Source organism: Alexandromys fortis, unplaced genomic scaffold (genome assembly GCF_014885135.2).
Source record: "Alexandromys fortis isolate MF-2015 unplaced genomic scaffold, M_Fortis_MF-2015_v1.1 scaffold_222, whole genome shotgun sequence".
In the NCBI taxonomy this organism is placed as follows: domain Eukaryota; kingdom Metazoa; phylum Chordata; class Mammalia; order Rodentia; family Cricetidae; genus Alexandromys; species Alexandromys fortis.
This window is the reverse complement of record NW_026068108.1, coordinates 977,218-995,666: the sequence shown is the minus strand read 5'-3', so window position 1 is coordinate 995,666 and position 18,449 is coordinate 977,218. Positions and strand designations below refer to the sequence as shown.

The 18,449-nt window shown below is 42.4% G+C and overlaps 2 protein-coding genes across 2 annotated transcripts in view; one reads left to right on the top strand and one right to left on the bottom strand.

Annotated features, from left to right (window-relative positions):
• The window catches only part of Ckap5 (cytoskeleton associated protein 5), an 80,938-nt gene extending 66,289 nt beyond the window's left edge, over positions 1–14,649 (top strand). The window contains exons 31-42 of the mRNA XM_050124298.1: positions 3,113–3,285; positions 4,546–4,719; positions 4,913–5,033; positions 7,251–7,430; positions 8,251–8,438; positions 8,864–8,939; positions 10,481–10,669; positions 10,752–10,889; positions 11,307–11,390; positions 11,785–11,944; positions 13,652–13,803; positions 13,950–14,649. Coding sequence (XP_049980255.1) covers positions 3,113–3,285; positions 4,546–4,719; positions 4,913–5,033; positions 7,251–7,430; positions 8,251–8,438; positions 8,864–8,939; positions 10,481–10,669; positions 10,752–10,889; positions 11,307–11,390; positions 11,785–11,944; positions 13,652–13,803; positions 13,950–14,192 — 1,878 coding nt within the window. The 3' untranslated portion in view covers positions 14,193–14,649. The remainder of the gene's footprint in view (positions 1–3,112; positions 3,286–4,545; positions 4,720–4,912; positions 5,034–7,250; positions 7,431–8,250; positions 8,439–8,863; positions 8,940–10,480; positions 10,670–10,751; positions 10,890–11,306; positions 11,391–11,784; positions 11,945–13,651; positions 13,804–13,949) is intronic.
• Positions 14,650–17,379: 2,730 nt separating this feature from the next.
• F2 (coagulation factor II, thrombin) overlaps positions 17,380–18,449 on the bottom strand; it is a 12,271-nt gene continuing 11,201 nt past the window's right edge. The window contains exons 13-14 of the mRNA XM_050124215.1: positions 17,742–17,812; positions 17,380–17,633 (exon numbers count right to left, since the gene is read on the bottom strand). Coding sequence (XP_049980172.1) covers positions 17,493–17,633; positions 17,742–17,812 — 212 coding nt within the window. The 3' untranslated portion in view covers positions 17,380–17,492. The remainder of the gene's footprint in view (positions 17,634–17,741; positions 17,813–18,449) is intronic.

The following is an 18,449-nucleotide window of genomic DNA, read 5'->3' as shown; positions in this document are numbered from 1 at the left end:
AAAAAAATTAGGGGCTGGAGAGATGGCTCAGAGGTTAAGAGCACTGCCTGCTCTTCCAAAGGTCCTGAGTTCAATTCCCAGCAACCACATGGTGGCTCACAACCATCTGTAATGACATCTGGCGCCCTCCTCTGGTGTGCGGGCATACATCGAGGCAGAATGTTGTATACATAATAAATAAATACATCTTTAAAAATAAATAAATAAATTTACAGGGCTTTGCGTAAGACATGAGAGCTATTTTTGAATCACGAAATCTGAGCTAGCCTGGATTTTAAATTTTGTATGGCAGTCTGCTCTGTGAATTTTTTTTGTTTTTTTAATGTACTTTTTTTATAGTTAACAAGTACAATCGTGGGAACAACGTTGGGTAAAGGATCAAGAGTCTCAACCTTCAGCCATGTGCTTCTTTTCCAGGCACATTGTTCTACCTTCTGACTCCTTGCTTCCTTTAGTGTTCTGGTAATGTGTAAATGGAGGCTGCTTGCTTGTTTCCCTGCTGCCCAGACACAAATAATCACACAGAAACTGTTGGGCCAATAGCTTAAGCATATTTCTAGCTAGGTCTTTTATCATCATCATTATTGTTTTTTTGAGACAGGGTTTCTCTGTAGCTTTGGAGCCTGTCCTGGAACTAACTAGCTCTCATCCTCGAACTCAGAGATTCACCTGTCTCTATCTCCCATGTGCTAGGATTAAAAGCATGCACCACCACCACCCGACTCTAGGTAGCTCTTACATCTTAAATTAACCATTCTATTATTTTATATTTTACCATGAGGTTCCTGGTTTACCAGTAAGGTTCTGGCATCTGTCTTCTTGTCAGCTACATGGCATCTCTCTGACTCTGCCTACTTTCTCCCAGCATTCAGTTTAAATGTCCTCTCCCCAACCCCAGCTCTACTTTGCCCTGCCGTAGGACCAAGCAGCTTCTTTATTCATTAACCAATAGAAGAACACATATATAGGACTTCCCATGTCATCAGTGCTCTAGTAGCACCATTGTTATACTTTAAATCATTGTGTTTCCATTATCTGATGAAAAATACTATGACAAGTGAAGAACATAAAACAGGTAGAAGTTTGCAAATGACCAAAGGCGAAAAGTCTTACTTACAGTTTTTAGTAGCGTAAAATAAAGAAATTTGATTAACTTTTTACTGGTTTTTTTCTTTTTTTAAGATAGTTTATTATATTTCAGGCCAGACTCAAACTCACAATGTAGCCAATGGATACATTGAACTTTTTTCTTTACTTATTTAGAGACAAGGTTACTCTGTGTAATAGTCCTTCAGCTCAACATCTTGACCAGGCTGACCTAGAACAGCCTTCTCTTCCCTCACCTTCCACCCCCATATCCTGAGTGCGAGAATTACTATTGTGGGCCACTATTTTCAATATTTTGTGATTCTCTGTGTCAAACCAAGACTTTGTGTGTTCTAGGCAAACATACTACAACTGAACAACCATCACTACCCTAACTTTTTACCTTTTTGTTATAGTTATTAATATTTCCTTTTGTATCCTTTTCTTTCATATGTTATTGTTATAGCTATGCAGATATTAATGGTAGTTAACTTAATAAGGTAGTGTTTTGAGGCTAGCAAGATAATTCAGTGGGAAAGGACATTTTACAGCAAACCTAAAGCCTGAAAGGAAAGAGTCAACCTCCCACAAATTTCCCTATAACCTTTATATGAGTGCTGTGGTGTTTGTGTGAGCGCGCGCACACACGCACACACACACACAGACACCAAAAGAATAAATAAAAATGCAAAGAAGCCCCTTTTAGAAATAATGTAGTAGAGAGTCAGGCAGTGGTGGCTGGTGTTGCACCCTTTAATCCCAGCACTCTTGCATAGGACCTGAGTTTAGGTCCCAGACCCAGTGGTGTCCCACAATCATGTAACTCCAGGTTGTTTGTTTGTTTGTTTGTTTTGTTTTATTTGTTTGTTTTTGGGGTTTTTTTTAAGTTGGGGTTTCTCTGTATAATAGCCCTGGCTGTCCTAGAATATGCTTTATAGACCAGGCTGACCTCAAACCCAGCCCTCTTGCCTCCCAAGTGTACCACTACACCCAGCTTTAACTCCAGTTCTAGAAGATCCTGCCCAATTCTGGCCTTTTGACACCAGGCACACATGTGGTACACATAAGTATCTTCAAGCAGATGTTCATACATATAAAAAGATAAAATCTTAAAAATAAACAAAACCAGCCTGGGCAGTAGTAGCACATGCCTTTAATCCCAGCATTTGTGATTAAATCCAGCCTGGTGGTTATGAGGAAAATGTCCATAAAGGAACACTGACACATAATTGAATGTTAGTTATGAAGAATGGTGAGGAGTAGATCTCTATGCAAGGGACCTGCCTATTAAGTGTTAGGCCCCAAGCCATGTGAAGAAATTGAGAAGTAGCATTCATAGGGAGGAGGCACAGGCAAACCAGAAAAGGGATGCCATGGGGAAGGGATGGAGGCAGAAATAGGAGATTGGTTATATACAGATTGGTTAAATAAAAAATGGGAGTCAACATTTCTTGTTTTGTTTTGTTTTGTTTTTTGAGACTGGGTTTCTTTGTAACAGTCCTGACTGTACTGGAACTCACTTTGTTGTCCACTCACTGAGATCCGCCTGCCTCTGCCCATCTGCCAAGTGTTGGGATTAAAGGCATGTGTCACCACTACCTAGCAGGAGTCACATTTCTTAAAATTAGAGACAGGAGCTTGGCAGTGGTGGCGCACTTTAATCCCAACACTTGGCAGGCAGAGGCAGGGAGATCTCTGAGTTTGAGGCCAACCTGTTCTACACAGCCCCAAGAACAGCCAAGGCCACACAGAGAAACCCTGTCTTGGAAAAAAACAAAAAAAGCAAAACCAACCTCTTTTTGTTTGTTTGTTGTTGTTGTTTTCGGGACAGGGTTTCTCTGTGTAACAACAGCTCTGGCTGTCTTGGAACTCACTTTGTAGACCATGCTGGCTCAAACTTAGATCTACTTACCTCTCCCTCCCAGTGCTGGGATAAAAAACTTGTTCTCCCATACTGAGCTTGGAGTCCTTCAACTAGGACTTGTATTTTAGTAAGTGGGTGTGCTAATAGTTTGAATTTTTACAGCTTTCAGAGAAGGACATGAGCATGCTTGAGGAGAGAATAAAGCGGTCAGCAAAGAGACCCTCTGCTGTACCAGTGAAACAGGCTGAAGAGAAACCTCAGCGTACACAGAATATAAACTCTAATGCCAACATGCTACGAAAGGGACCAGCTGAAGACATGTCCTCCAAACTGAAGTATGTGGATAAAGATAGTTGTCTGCTCTACGGACTTAGCTTTGTGTGCGCAGAGCTTGTCCTGTAACATAGTCTGGAGTTTGTGTCACTGTCATGCATGACAGAGTGTCTGGGTTAAATGTCTTATAAGCAAATTTTAATCTTTCATTCTTCATTGTCTTTGTCTTTGTCTCAAAACCACTTCTAAATGGTCTTGTGCCTTCTTTCACTGCTTTTCCGTGGACAGAATTATGTATCGCACTTATAGGATGTAAGTACTGCCTGCTAATTTCTCATTAGCAGGGCTCTTATATCTTTCTAACTTCTGACATGGATTCGTCCCCTCTGGAGAGTGACTAGCTTTTACAACAGGGCAGCAGAAGGTGGCCATAAATATCAGGCCTCCCATGAAAGTCTTTTTTATATTTGGTTGTGCTTACATTCCTGGTTTTTGTTTTTAGTTTCTTGTTGTTATTGTTGTTGTTGTTTTGGTTTTTTGAAACAGTCTATGTAGTCCTGGCTGTCTTGGAGCTACGTAGAACAGACTGGCCTTGAACTCACATTGATCTGCCTGCCTCTGCTTCCCAGACTGCTGGGATTAAAAGTATACACCACCATTCCCAACCCTAGTTCATGAGATAGGAATAAGATGTGTGCATCACAGAATTGGCTTAACGGACTCAAAATACTGCCTTCTAAAAAAGACAGCATTATTTTAGGCTGTGCCTCAAGCATATTTTTAACCAATTTGAATTTGGAAATTTTGCATAACTATATAATACTGACCCTGTCCTATCACGAGTGACTTCTTTAAAAAGTAATGGCTATCTTTTAGAGTATTTAAAAAAAAATGCTAAAACCTGCCTAAGAGGCCTATGATTAGAACTTGAACACTGGCTAATTTTATGGAAAGGGTACAGAACAACCCAGTCTACATTACTTTAATACTTCTGTTCATGGGAGTGGGTTTTGAGTCTATATAAGTATTTTCCTTCCCCAAATGGAATAAAAATACAAGGTTTGTCAACCTTAGAAAATTAGAGATAATACACTTAGCCAGTAATGTAAGCACAGATTAAAGTTGCCTGCTGTCCATGATAACCCTGAGCCAGTGTTGTTACTTCAAGCATTTTCCTCATACTCAGGAATTATATCCTTCAGAGGGGCTGAAACCAGAAGTTGAACATCTGTCTTGAAGCTTTGAAGCAGCTAGCGGTGCTAATATTACCTTTGTGTTAAGAAATCCCTCTTAGTTCAGGAGTCTCTTTTTGCTTCCTCTAGCCAAGCTCGAAGCATGAGTGGGCATGCTGAAGCATCGCAGATGGTTCGCCGAGAATTCCAGCTGGATTTAGATGAAATTGAGAATGACAATGGGACAGTCCGATGTGAAATGCCAGAACTTGTCCAGCACAAACTTGATGACATTTTTGAACCTGTCCTTATTCCTGAACCTAAGTAAGTGGAGCCTCTTTGTTTAAATATGAACAGCCCATGATCATTAGAGTACATACCTGAAAAGTTAAGACTTCCTAGAATTGATCACTACCTGCCTGATAATGACATCGTCACTGAAATCTGTCTCATAATTCTCACTAATTGAAATGTCTTGTAATACAGATTGAGTTTTTCTTTTTGATCTACTGTCTAGGATCCGGGCTGTTTCTCCACATTTTGATGACATGCACAGTAATACAGCATCTACTATTAATTTCATTATCTCCCAAGTAGCCAGTGGTGACATCAACACAAGTATCCAAGCTCTGACGCAGGTAAATGGAATATGTCTCATAATAGTGATTCCACTGATGGATGAAGAGACTTGTAAGATAATGGATTACTCACTAAGTGTAGTCACAGTGCTGAAGCATACAGGCAGGGTACAGGTTTTTTTATTTGGTTTGGTTTGGTTTGGTTTTTCGAGACAGGGTTTTACTGTGCAACAGCCATAGCTGTCCTGGAACTAGCAACTAGCTCTGTAGACCAGGCTGACCTCGAACTCACAGATCTGCCTCCCAAGTGCTGGGATTAAAGGCATGTACCATCACTACCTGGCAGTGTTCGGTATTTTCTTGATTTTTTTTTCCAAAGGACACAGGGCCTTCTTAGTCATCATGTGCCTCAGATCCCCTGGAACTGGAGTTACAGACAATTGTAAGCTACCATGTAGGTGCTGGGAATCAAGCCCAGGGTCCTCTGGAAGAAAAGCCAGTGTTCTTAATCCTGAGCTAGTTCTTCAGCCACCCCCCACCAGAAGCTGTATATGTGATATTTATTATCTTAACCATTTCTTACCTAACAGTCAGGTTTAAAGGTATAGGTAGGGAAGGACTAGTTTTGCGTCCACTGTGGTAGCAATGGTTTTGAGTGGAGAACCATATAAGCTCAGAGTAAGTAAGGAGGTAAAAGCTCAATAGCTTAGGAGGAAAATATTCATAAAAGAACATTGACACATAATTGAACATTAGTTCCGAAGAACAGTGAAGAAATATACAAGGGGCCTGCCTGTTAAGTGTTTGGACCCCAAGAAAAGTGAAGAAATTGAGAAGTGTATTCATAGGGAGGTGTCACAGCCAGACCAGAAAAGGGTCTCTCTTCCAAAACAATGGAAAAGAAAGCTAGGTGCAGAAAAGTACATATAACCTTTGTATAATAAATGTGCCCAAAACCTCTTTATATACTGTGCTGTATCATAATTATAGAAAATATAAGACTATAATACTATAAATATGAAAGAATATATATCTACCTTTAATGTTAATTTAGTAGAAGGGAAAATCACCCTCCCTAAAAATGCAGTGTTTTTATGGTGTGCATGTGGAAACATTGAACTGTCCCACTGAAGGCTGTGTTTATGAAGTAGGCACACATGAGAGATGAATGAGAGTCAGACCGACACTCATTCGCCTTGTATTCTATATAACTGGTGCCCTAGTGGAGTCATGCAGCATTATTTATGCAACTATAAAAATCTGCTTTATATGCCTAACATACAGAAAACCCAAGGAAAATACATTGAACATGAAAAAAACTGAGTTTTTGGTTTAGACTGAATAAATAATCTGAGCTCTCTGAACCTCATCTGGTAAATAGGATTTTTTGCTTGTTACTTTTTTTCATTTTTTTAATTGTTGAGATTGTTTTGTCTTTAAATTTTGTTTGACAGTTCTATGGATCAAACCGCCAGGCCTTAATCTTAAACTTAGTAGGAAGGTGGTCTTCATATAAAGAGCTCAGTGGCAGAGCATCTTCCTACTAAGTTTAAAGTTGGTTTTTTTTTTTTAAGATTTATTATGTGTACAGGGTTCTATCTGCATGTATACCTGCAGGTTAGAAGAGGACACCAGATTTCATTATGGTTGTGAGCCACCATGTGGTGGCTGGGAATTGAACTCAAAACCTCTGGAAGAGCAGAGCTGTCTCTCCAGCCTTATTCTTGTTTTTGTTTAAAGGCAGGTTCTCACTCTGCCGTTACTCTTGATTTTTTTATGAAAGGTTTAATATTAAAACTATCTAAAATACAAAAAAATTCTCTTAATAAATTGAATATTTAAGCATAGGGATTATTCCCTGAACTAGACAGTAAGCCTCTTAGAACAGAGTCTCTGACTAATTTACTTAATACTAAGTTGCTCAGTAAAAATGTATTGAATAGGGGCTGGAGAGGTGGCTCATAGGTTAAGAGCATTGCCTGCTCTTCCAGAGTTCCTGAGTTCAATTCCCATGGTGGCTCATAACCATCTTTAATGAGGTCTGGTGCCCTCTTCTGGCCTGCAGGCATACACACAGACAGAATACTGTATACATAATAAATAAATAAATATTTTTAAAAAAATGTATTGAATAGTTGAATTCTTAAGGACTAGTTATTTATAAAATTAGGTAAAATAAGCACTTTGCTAATGAATTTTCCTAAGGAAAGGTGTCTTATACTGTCTTTTTGCCACTCATAAAGCTTGGAAACTACAGCTTGGAATTTTTATTATCAGATTGATGAGGTCCTGAGGCAGGAAGACAAGGCTGAAGCTATGTCTGGCCACATTGATCAGTTTCTGATCGCGACGTTCATGCAGCTAAGACTTATCTACAGTACACATATGTCAGATGAGAAGTTGGACAAGGATGAAATCATTAAGTTGTATAGCTGTATCATTGGCAACATGATTTCGGTAAGACATTTCTACAGAAGTAGAGTTTCTCTTAGCTCTGTCGGTCCATCCAGGTTCTCAAGCCAGAGTCAGTGCTGATGTTCATGTGAGACCTGTGTCACTAGGTAGAATTATCCGAGTCGTGTAGCCAGTTTTCACTTTTAGCACTGAGTATTACCTAAGTGCTAAGTGTCTCATCCAGCACAACTGGAGTAGAAGCGGAATGAAGGAAAGACAGAAATATAGCCGTAGAGTGGTCTAGACTTTTGGATGGGGAAACCTCAGCATCCCAGAAATTCAACATTTATTATATAGAGTTGAGCAGATAAACAAGGAGACACAGGAGTTGTGTCACTTGGCTGGATAAAGGAGAAGGTACAGTCATCTCTTTAGAAGCAGTCTCCATAGGGGTAGTCTCCAGGCTGTGGACATACTATCAACACCCACACTCTGACCCCTAAGGAAGGCTTTGCCATTTCCCTCTGTGTCTCACATGGAGAAGACTTTGCCACTCTGTTAGGGCTGAGACGATTCCTTGATGTGGACATGTCAGCAGCACACACGTTTACTCAAGAATTCCCTAATTTAGGATATAAAGTAAAATGCTTTCTTTCCTTTTTTTTTTTTTTTTTTTTTGACACCCCTGGTATTTTAAAAATGCATTGTAATTATGCCAGGTGTGTTGATATAAGCATGTAATCCTCGCACTTGGTCAACTAGGCCTATGTCTACATATCTAATGAGAGAGAGCTGAATATTGACTAGAATATACCAACTCTGCTTTTCTTCTTTGTCCCATATATTGAGTTTTAACCTCCCTAACACAGTTAGGACTGGGTAGCTATTTCAGATAGAGAGCCTGGCCCGGGAAGCCTCCACTGGAGTACTGAAAGATTTGATTCATGGCCTGATCACATTAATGCTGGATTCTCGGATTGAAGATCTTGAGGAAGGACAACAGGTGATCCGTTCTGTGAACCTCTTGGTGGTGAAGGTTTTGGAGAAGTCTGACCAGACCAACATCCTCAGGTATATTTATACACTCATCAGTAAAGCTTGGGAAAGCCTCTCATTTGTTTGCACTGTAAGGGTGTGGCTCAGTTGGTAGTACTTGTCCGGCATGCACAGTCCTGGGTTTGCTCCACAGCACTTGTTAAACCCTGCATAGTGGCACATTCCTGTAATCCTAGCCCTGGGAAGCACTCCACTCAAGTGGAGGCAAGAGGATCAAAGTCAATTGTAACTTTAAAGTTTGCCTGGTAAGATGATTTGTTACCTTTTTTAAGTGAGTCAAGTGTGATTTCCTCTAAAACTAGTACCAATATCTGACTTTTCTAGAGGAGGACAGTAAAATGTTTTAGTTATAGTCCTAGCATTACATTTGTCTCTTAGAAACCCTTTCTCGGGGAAAAACATGAAGATTTAAGATTTATTAATGCTGTTTGTTTTTTCAGTGCCCTGCTTGTTTTACTTCAGGACAGCCTGCTAGCAACAGCTACTTCTCCCAAATACTCAGAGCTTGTTATGAAGGTAAAATTGAAATGATTTTATCTCTTGTCTTATAAAGATATCATCACTTTCATTTTGTTGTTATTGTTGTTTTTGTTTTGTTCTGGATTTTTTGGGACAGGGTTTTTCTATATAGCCCTGGCTGTCCTGGAACTCCCCCTGTAGACCAGGCTGACCTTGAACTTACTTTCTGGGAAATAAATTCAAAGTACAACATTGACGGAAATCAACTGAGGTACTTACTTCTGGAAAACACAAATGATAAGCCAGGCATGGTAACAATTGTAATTCTAGAACACAGGAGGCTGCAGGAGGCTGAAGCAGGAAGATGGGAGTCAAGACCAGCCTGAGATACACAGTTCAGTGTGATTGACACAGCAAGGCTATTTAAAAAAAAAATGGATAAGGGCTGGGCAGTGGTGGTGCACACCTTTAATCCCAGCACTAGGGAGACAGAGACAAGCGGATCTCTGTGAGTTTGAGGTTCGAGGCCAGCCTGGTCTACAAGAGCTAGTTTCAGGACAGACTCTAATGCTCCAAAGCTACAGAGAAACCCTGTCTCGAAAAACCAAAAAAAAAAAAAAAAAAAAGGAAGTGAAGCATAAGGACCAGGCTCAGGTACATAGCAAGTTCATGGCCAGCCTTCTAGAAAGTAGAAGGCAAGATATTTGATTAGGCATATTTCTTTCTGAGGGAGAGGAATGTGTGTTTAATCTTTGATGGCACTCTCCAAGTGAAGATAAGTGTGACGTACTTCTGGTACTGTAGTGCTGTGCAATTGTCCTTCCTTAGATAGATTTGGTTTAAACAATCTGAACTACTCTTCTCAGATACTAAGGAAACTCAAGACAGAATTTAAATTTTTTTTTTAATATTTAAAATGTCCTTGTCCCCAACACCTAAACAAAGCCAGGTGAGAAGGTTACCTGGGCCTTGCTAGCTAGCTAGCCAGCCTAGCTGAATCAGCAAGGTCCAGGTTAATGAGAGACTGTCTCATAATAGAAAGTAAGAGAGAATAATATCTTGTGTCAACCTCTGGTCTCCACCCACATACACACACATAGATAAAAAACACACATCTTTTAAAAATAACCTTGAATTTGGAAAAATGGTGATAAATTATCCTAATTTTTCAGTCACTCGTTTTGATTTTTGTTTTTTTTTTTTTTTAAAAAATTTATTATTATGTATACAGTATTCTGCCTGCATGTCTGCCTTCACACCAGAAGAGGGCACCAGATCTCATTACAGGTGGTTGTGAGCCATCATGAGGTTGCTGGGAATTGAACTCAGGACATCTGGGAGAGCAGCCAGTGCTCTTAACCACTGAGCCACCTCTCCAGTCCCATGTTTTTTTTTTTATAATGGCTTATTTGTTCTTTATGCATTGGTGTTTTTACCTGAGTGTGTCTGCGTGGTATTGGATCCACTGGAACTGGAGTTACAGACAGGTGTGAGCTGTCATGTCGGTGCTGGAAAATGAACCTGGGTTTTCTAGAAGAGCAGCCAGTGATTTTACCTGCGGAGTCATCCCTCCAGCTTCTTATTTCTTATTTTTATAGTGTCTATGGAGAATGGTTCGACTATTGCCTGATACCATCAACAGCATCAACCTAGACAGAATTCTTCTGGACATCCACATTTTTATGAAGGTCTTTCCCAAAGAGAAACTGAAGCAATGCAAAAGTGAATTTCCTATAAGGACTCTAAAGACCCTTCTGCATACCTTATGCAAACTGAAAGGACCTAAGGTGAGTGAGAACAGCAGTCAGTCTCTGAGTGGGTTTCCTGGAAGGGCCGTTGCTAGCATTTGAATGTACTTGTCTCCCTCAGATCCTAGACCACCTCACAATGATCGACAACAAGAATGAGTCTGAGCTGGAGGCCCACCTGTGTCGGATGATGAAGCACAGCATGGACCAGTCTGGGAACAAGTCTGATAAGGAAACAGAAAAGGGAGCTTCTCGAATAGTGAGTAGCCTGATTCTCAAGGGGAAATTTTAGGGATTGGAATGATCAGTCTCTTGGTTTGCTGGTATAACCATTTTTTACACAAAAATTTCAAAACACTGAAGTAGTGCACACATGCTTTTTGATTCCGCAAGAGAGACTTCGGTGACACTAGGTAAGTCCACTGTGAACTCTGCTTAACCAGGGAGGCATAGATCGGCTGGTCCTCAGAGCTGAGGAGAAATCCTCAGACAGGAAGCTCTCATAATCAGAATACTAGTGTTGCTGCTGTAAGCTTTGCAGCTCTGGGCTTTCTCCACCAGTAGAACCATACCAGTAAGGCCCATATTTTGAAGTATTTGCTGTTAGTATCCATCCTCTTGTTTGTTTTTAGTAATTCGACTCTTAACCAGTTCTTTGTGCTTTTCAATTTATTAGGATGAGAAATCATCAAAGGCCAAAGTAAATGATTTCTTAGCTGAGATTTTTAAGAAGATTGGCTCTAAGGAGAACACTAAAGAGGTAAGAATGAAAGGGTTAAGCCTAGGACTGGGTACCATAGCATGTAGCAGTTACAGCACTTGGAAGGCTGAGATAGGAGATTGCAAGTTTGAGACTAGCCTGAACTACACAGTGAGACTCAAAAAAGGAAAAATAAACAAAAAGGCAGGTGTGGTGGTACACAACTGTAATCTCAGCACTCAAGAAGCTGAGGCAGAGATGACTGTAAATTTGAGGACAATCTGATCTACATAGAAGTTCTGGGCCAAGACCTTGTCTGCAGAAAACCAGAAGGAGGGGAATGAGGAGGAGGAGGGGAGTGGAAGGGATTCAGCTAATAGGTGGTGGTCTGCTTTGTGGAAAAGGAACACAATTTTACACCCATCCTCACCTCTTCCTTTTTCTTTTTTACCAGGGCTTAGCAGAGTTATATGAATATAAGAAGAAATACTCAGATGCTGACATTGAACCATTTCTGAAAAACTCCTCACAGTTCTTTCAGAGTTATGTTGAGCGAGGCCTTCGGGTGATTGAGATGGAGAGGGAAGGCAAAGGCCGCATCCCCACTTCCACAGGTGTAGTTTCCTCTCCTTGCAGAAATAGGCTGAAGGGTTGCGAGCTAGCTACTTACTCCATGGGCATTTTTGTTGGTATCAACTTTATCTTAGTTTGGTAAAAACTAAAGCGTTTGGTCTTCTCTTCCTCTGCCAGGAAACTCTGGCTGCACCTGCAGATGATGTGCAGGATCACCACACTCTTACCTTCCACTCTGACACCTTGGGGTTTCCCACCAAGTACTCTCTCTTACCTGCGTTGCAGCAGAGTGCCCTCCTGATGTTCTCCCTGCATCCACCTTCATTTTCCTATGCACATTTTCACAGGGCATCAGGAGTTGCCAGCTATATATTCCAGAAGGCAGAAATCTTGTTGTCTGATCCCCTGCTACTTCTGGTACTTCATCTTACTGCTCTCCAGACCCACCAGCCCCCTCACTGTTTCTGAAACACAGACACATATGTATGCCTTAGGACCTTTGTACCGGCTTTGTCATTCTGGTGTGTGTGTGTGTGTGTGTGTGTGTGTGTGTGTGTGTGTGTGTGTGTGTGTATGTGAGGATGGAAGCCAGGGCTTTGTACATGCCATGCATACACTCTACCACCGATATATTTCTAGTCTCTGCACTAGTCGTCATATATATGGTGCTGTTGATTCTAAGAGAGCCTTGGTCTCAGTGGTGGTGGTGCACACCTTTAATCCCAGCACTTGGGAGGCAGAGGCAGACAGATCTCTGTGAGTTCGAGACCAGCCTGGTCTCCAAAGTGAGTTCATAGAGAAACCCTGTCTCAAAAAAACAATAAATAAGTAAAATAAAAAAGAGAAAGCCTGTTAGCCAATTCCTTGTCCTTATTCAGATCTTGTTTTTATACTGTGATCTCAGTTGTGGAAATCTTGTAAGCCTGTTCTTTACCTGCCAAATAGCACCCTCAGCCTACTCACTGTGTAGATCAGATAGGCCTTTTAACTCCCAAAGATCCTCCTACTTTGCTCCTGGGTACTGAGACTGAAAGGGTATGTATGCCCCCACACCCAGTACATTTATACCACTTCTACCATAATTTGTTTAGTGCCTTTCCCTCTTGGGTAATATTTAGAACCCACATGGGAGGTACTGAAGATGTAGTTCAGTCTGTAGAGTGCTGGCCTGGCACACACAAAGAATTAGATCCAATCACCAGCACCCATTCGCTGGGCATGGTAACTGAGATGAATTGTTGTTCTTCTCCAAGAATATTGATGGGTAGTACCTATCCCTTGAGCTCCTTGCTGATCCCTTTAGATTTGAAAGCTCTTTCTCTGTTATGTCATCCAGCCCAGACGTAACCAACTCCTCTTTGAGTTGGGTACTCATCATATACTTAGAATTGCCCATGCCAGCCCTGTGATTTTTTGGTATACAGTCCTTCACATAATGAAGGGTTTAGGCAGACAGCCCTTTTGGATCAGTTCTTGAAGTTTCAACAAGGTTTAGGTTTCATATTTGAGACTAGCCTGTATCACTAAGTCATGGTAGATCTTTGTGGATTTTTTTAGTTTTCAAGGACAGTGAAAACATTCAGGACCTTAAAATTTTTGTTGTTGTTGCTAGGGACTTGTGTGTGCTAGACGTATGCTGTGCCAGGGGACCCTAGAAATTGGTTGACTTTGGTAGCAGATTGGCTCTTGCAGTCTGGAAGTTGGGGTATGTGGATATCTACATGAGCTTCCTTCATTTTTCTCTCTAGGCATCTCTTCTCAGATGGAGGTCACGTGTGTGCCCACCCCCACAAGCACAGTGTCCTCTATAGGTAACACAAATGGAGAAGAAGTGGGACCATCTGTCTACCTGGAAAGGCTAAAAATTCTTCGACAACGGTGTGGCCTTGACAACACAAAGGTACTGTTCTTTCTTTCTGTGTGGGAATGGAGAGCTGTGACAAGCAGGTCAAGGGCAGGCTGGTCTACCTTGGTATAAACTCAGGCAGAGTTACATCTTGACTGTTTCCCCTGAACTTAGGCAGTCTCCCTTTCTTCTCTCAATAGCAAGATGACCGACCTCCACTGACCTCTCTGCTCTCCAAACCAGCAATTCCTCCAGTCGCCTCTTCTACAGACATGCTCCACAGCAAGCTCTCGCAGCTGCGGGAGTCCCGCGAACAGCACCAGCACTCAGACCTGGACTCCAGCCAGACCCACTCTTCAGGAACCATCACCTCCTCCTCCTCCACGACTAACATTGATGACTTGAAAAAGAGACTGGAGAGAATAAAGAGCAGTCGCAAATGAAGCCGCCGTCCCTCGGCACTCTGCAGCTTTAGTTTACTAATCTAGAAGCCCTGTAGTGTGAAGTGGCCGCTGCAGGCCCCATGTACACGGACTGTTGTATGTATCAGACAGCAGACGGGAAGGCGTGGCTGTGGGCAGATGTGCGCAAGCTCTGCTTCTCCCCATCAGTGCTGCCTCTAGAAGACTGACTGTGGGTTAGGTTAGTGTACAGACTTCCAAACAGCTGCACCCTCTGCTCAGACTAGGTTCCATATCTTTTTTTGTTTTGTTTTAATGGCTCATTTGTAAAATTGTCCTAATTTTTCCTAGCTTTCAGCCATTAGAAACTCTTGATAGTTCCTTCTGAGTTGTGAGCTCTTCTCCTGTAGCCCTGAAGGGACACTGTATTCTGTATGAATGCATGGCATGAGACAACTAATTTAAGAGTCTTTTCTAAATAAAGTTTGCATTAACTATACCTATTTCCCAAGACACTCCATGTCTGGGAGTGCTAGGGACTTTTTCTGTAACCTGTTTAAGGAAAGCTGGGTAGAAGAGGGTTTGTCATGACCTGCTGAGGTACACTTTTTCTTAACTCATGGATTGGGGCTGTAGCTCCTTGGGAAGAGAATACTTGCTGGCCTGGTGTCCACATGCAGACCCAAGAACAGAGGAAGCTTGTCTGTCCCTCCTTGTTTTGAAGTCTGGTCGTCTCCAGCTGATGGAGAAACAACGTCCTACTGCTTTGCTGCCTGATGACATGAGATCGCTTTCAAGCTCGACTCAAGCCAACAGTTCCCACAGCAAGGGAACTAACTGGGTTCCCTGGTGGATCTGGACAGCTTGCTGCTTTCCTGCCTTCTGTCCCGACTAATTAATTGCTTTATACTTGGGTTGAGGACAGAATGTGAACTGCAGAGTCCCTCTGTAGTTAGAAAGCTGCTTCAGGACGAAGAGGTTCTGGGTTCTGTGGAGACTCAGGCAGGCTCCAGGACAGCTTCTACTCAGCTGGCATTCCACACAATGAAAAATGGAAGGAAAATTAATCTGGATTTTTTTCCATCAGGTGAACCCTGCATTGGTTACAGTCACCATTTTCTGGTGAGCTCAAGGCTGCCTGAGATTAAATTTGCTTTATAGGGGAGCATGGAGTGGTGCGTGTTCACACAGGGAAGGAGGACATTGTCGTGGAAAATGGGGTCTTTATAGGGGAGCATGGAGTGGTGCGTGTTCACACAGGGAAGGAGGACATTGTCGTAGAAAATGGGGTCTTTATAGGGGAGCATGGAGTGGTGAGTGTTCACACAGGGGAGGAGGACATTGTCGTGGAAAGTGGGGTCTAGAACGGGCACCATTCGACTGAAAACTAAGTGTAAGTTTATATATCCCACAGTGGTGTTGAGAGTGCTCTGAGTGTTACATATTTGTTTTGAAACTGTCGCACCATGTAGCCCTGACTGGCCTGAAACTATAGAGTTCTATCTGCCTCTGCCTCTCCACCAAGCCAAGCTAATTCTTAACCCTTCCCCTACAGCCCAGAGTAGCTGAGATATGTCACTGAGAACCTGTGCCTGTTTTTGTCCAGCTGTCCAGTCAGTCAGAGTCACAGAGTAAGCAAGAAACTCCTCATTCTCGGTTCCCTTTTGCATCAAGTATGAACACCAATACGATGGTGGCAAATGCCGATAGCCATAATCCTTACATTTGGCAGGCTGATCTCTAGTGACTAGCCATAAACTATACAAGGAGACTCAGCCGACAGAAGGGAGAAGGGCTGGGGGTCGAGATAATGATAGAGGTCCTTCCACCTTCGGTTTTTGCTTCTTTATCAAGACCGGGTCGCACCATGCCCTGGCTCACTTAAACATGGTACAGTGGACCAGGCTGTCCCTGGCCCTCCCACTAAACCATGTGTGTTGGTTGACCAGAACCCCTTGTCCTACTCCTGTCAGCACCTAAAGCAGACAGATGTTGAAGCTCAGCGATGCATGCATCTTCTCACTACAGTTCTTCAGTGTCGACAAACTTCACATCAGCCAAAATTTCCTATCAAATTTCAGAGGCTGCAGTGCCCACTTACACGTAAATGTCCCCAGTGGGAATAGGACTTTAATGCTATATAGATAGGACTCTTTAACAGTGACCTTGAAGATGTGTTCTGTGACAGGCCATCTCCACAATTTTAATACTTAAATTTGTCCAAAGTCTGTAAATTTAAACATTCTTTCCCCTCCTTACTACAAATTGCTCTAATCTGATAAGTGCTGTATAAGGAGAAACCAGGAGAACTCCCTCCCTCCCTCCCCCCCCCCCCCCACACACACGCACACGTTGGAGGTGTAAAGGCAGGATGATCTCTCTGAGTTCAAGACCAGTCTGGTCTACATCATGAGTTCCAGCTGAGCCAGAGCTACATACTGAGACCTTGTCTCAAGCATGCACTCACACACATGAAGATGGAATGAATTTAAGTAGTTAATCATTGAGCCTTTTGGGGGCATATCTGTACCATTTTGGTGAAATGATGAAGGATGTCAGATAGGATTACTAAAATCTTGGTTGTCGTATGCAATCAACTAAAACAAGCAGATAGGCACGCCTGTGGGAAAAATTTTTTTTTTGGGGGGTGAGAATTTTTTAAGACAGGGTTTCTTTGTGTAGCTGTAGATGTCCTGGAAGAGAAATGTTCTTTTTTTTTTGGTTTTTCGAGACAGGGTTTCTCTGTGGCTTTGGAGCCTGTCCTGGAACTAGCTCTGTAGACCAGGCTGGTCTCGAACTCACAGAGATCTGCCTGCCTCTGCCTCCCGAGTGCTGGGATTAAAGGTGTGCGCCACCATCGCCGGGCTAGAGAAATGTTTTTGACTGAATCATTTGGAATGGGTAATTCCCCCCCTAAATCTGAGCCTTGCCTTCTGGCCCAGCCTGCATAAAAGAACCTGGAAGAAAAAAACTTGCTTTTTGCCTGTTTGCCCCCTCTTTTCTCTGGCAACTTTGTTGATTGGTCCTGCTTCTGAGGTATTTCTTCACTGGCCTCAGGATCTCCTGAAGATTCCAGTGTAGAATGAAGACCAGCTGAGACATCAGCCCAGGGTCCAAACAAATAGTGGATCTTTGGCCTTTCTGTCCAGGCCTTGTGTGTATGTGCCATGTGCAGCTCTGTCTGTCCAGTCCAGAGAATTGCCCACCAACAGCCTGGGCACACTGAGACTTAACTAACAGTCACTTTTATTGAGAACAGAAACAAACCACAAAAATATTTTGATTGTTTTTTGTGATTTTTGCATGAGGATCCCATATTGTGGGTACCTCCCCCCCCCACGTCTACCCAAATCGATCAATGACTTTCTGTATCCACTTTTTCAGGCGGAACACGTGTGTGTAGAAGCCATATTTCCCATTCCGGTCACAGCCTTCACCCCATGAGACAATGCCCATTTGATACCAGCGGTTGTTATAGGGGCTCTGAGGAAGAAAGGGGGGGGATTCCAGTAGTCAGGTCCAGGCTGTTCCTGAAAACAAGTTCCTGGCCCCCAACCTTCCCTACAGCAGCCCCTGGCCTACAGAGCTTACTTTCATGACAAAAGGTCCTCCACTGTCACCTTCACAAGCATCTCCTCTCTTGGTGTCATTCACCTTGAAACCTTGAGGAAGAACAACAGGGTTCAGGAGTCAGCCCAAAATGATTATCTTGACTCTTTTCCTCAGCCCAGGTACCTAATCCTTCAGCAAACTTGTTGGCTCTGATCATCAAGGTTTTCCAAACTGGCCATTTCTCACCATTTCCACTATGGCCAAGTCATAGATACCCCCAAACCCCTCCTCCTGTACCCCCAAACCATATCTTCAAATTTAAGTAGACTACAGATACACCCAAACCTCAACTTAGTGAACTGAATTGCATATATAATGTAAACCACATGCAGGATGAGGTGGAAACAAACCCTTCAGTGGACACAAACTAGTAATCTCAGAACTGTGCACAAGCACTGGAAACTTACCAGAGGAAGACACCTTAGGAAAACAGAAGACCTTAGCTAGGAAGACACCTCAATCAACTACAAAACTATCTGAATGGAATATCCTCAAGAGCTGGGCGGCAGTGGTACACTGTTTAATCCTAAAAGGAGGCAGAAGCAGGCAGATCTCTGAGTTTGTGGCCAGTCTCATCTACAGATCGAGTTCCAGGACAGCCTGGAGGACACAGGGAGAACACAGAAACCCTGTCTCAAAGAAAAAGAATTCTCAAAAAAAAAAAAAAAAAAAAAAAAAAAAAAAAAA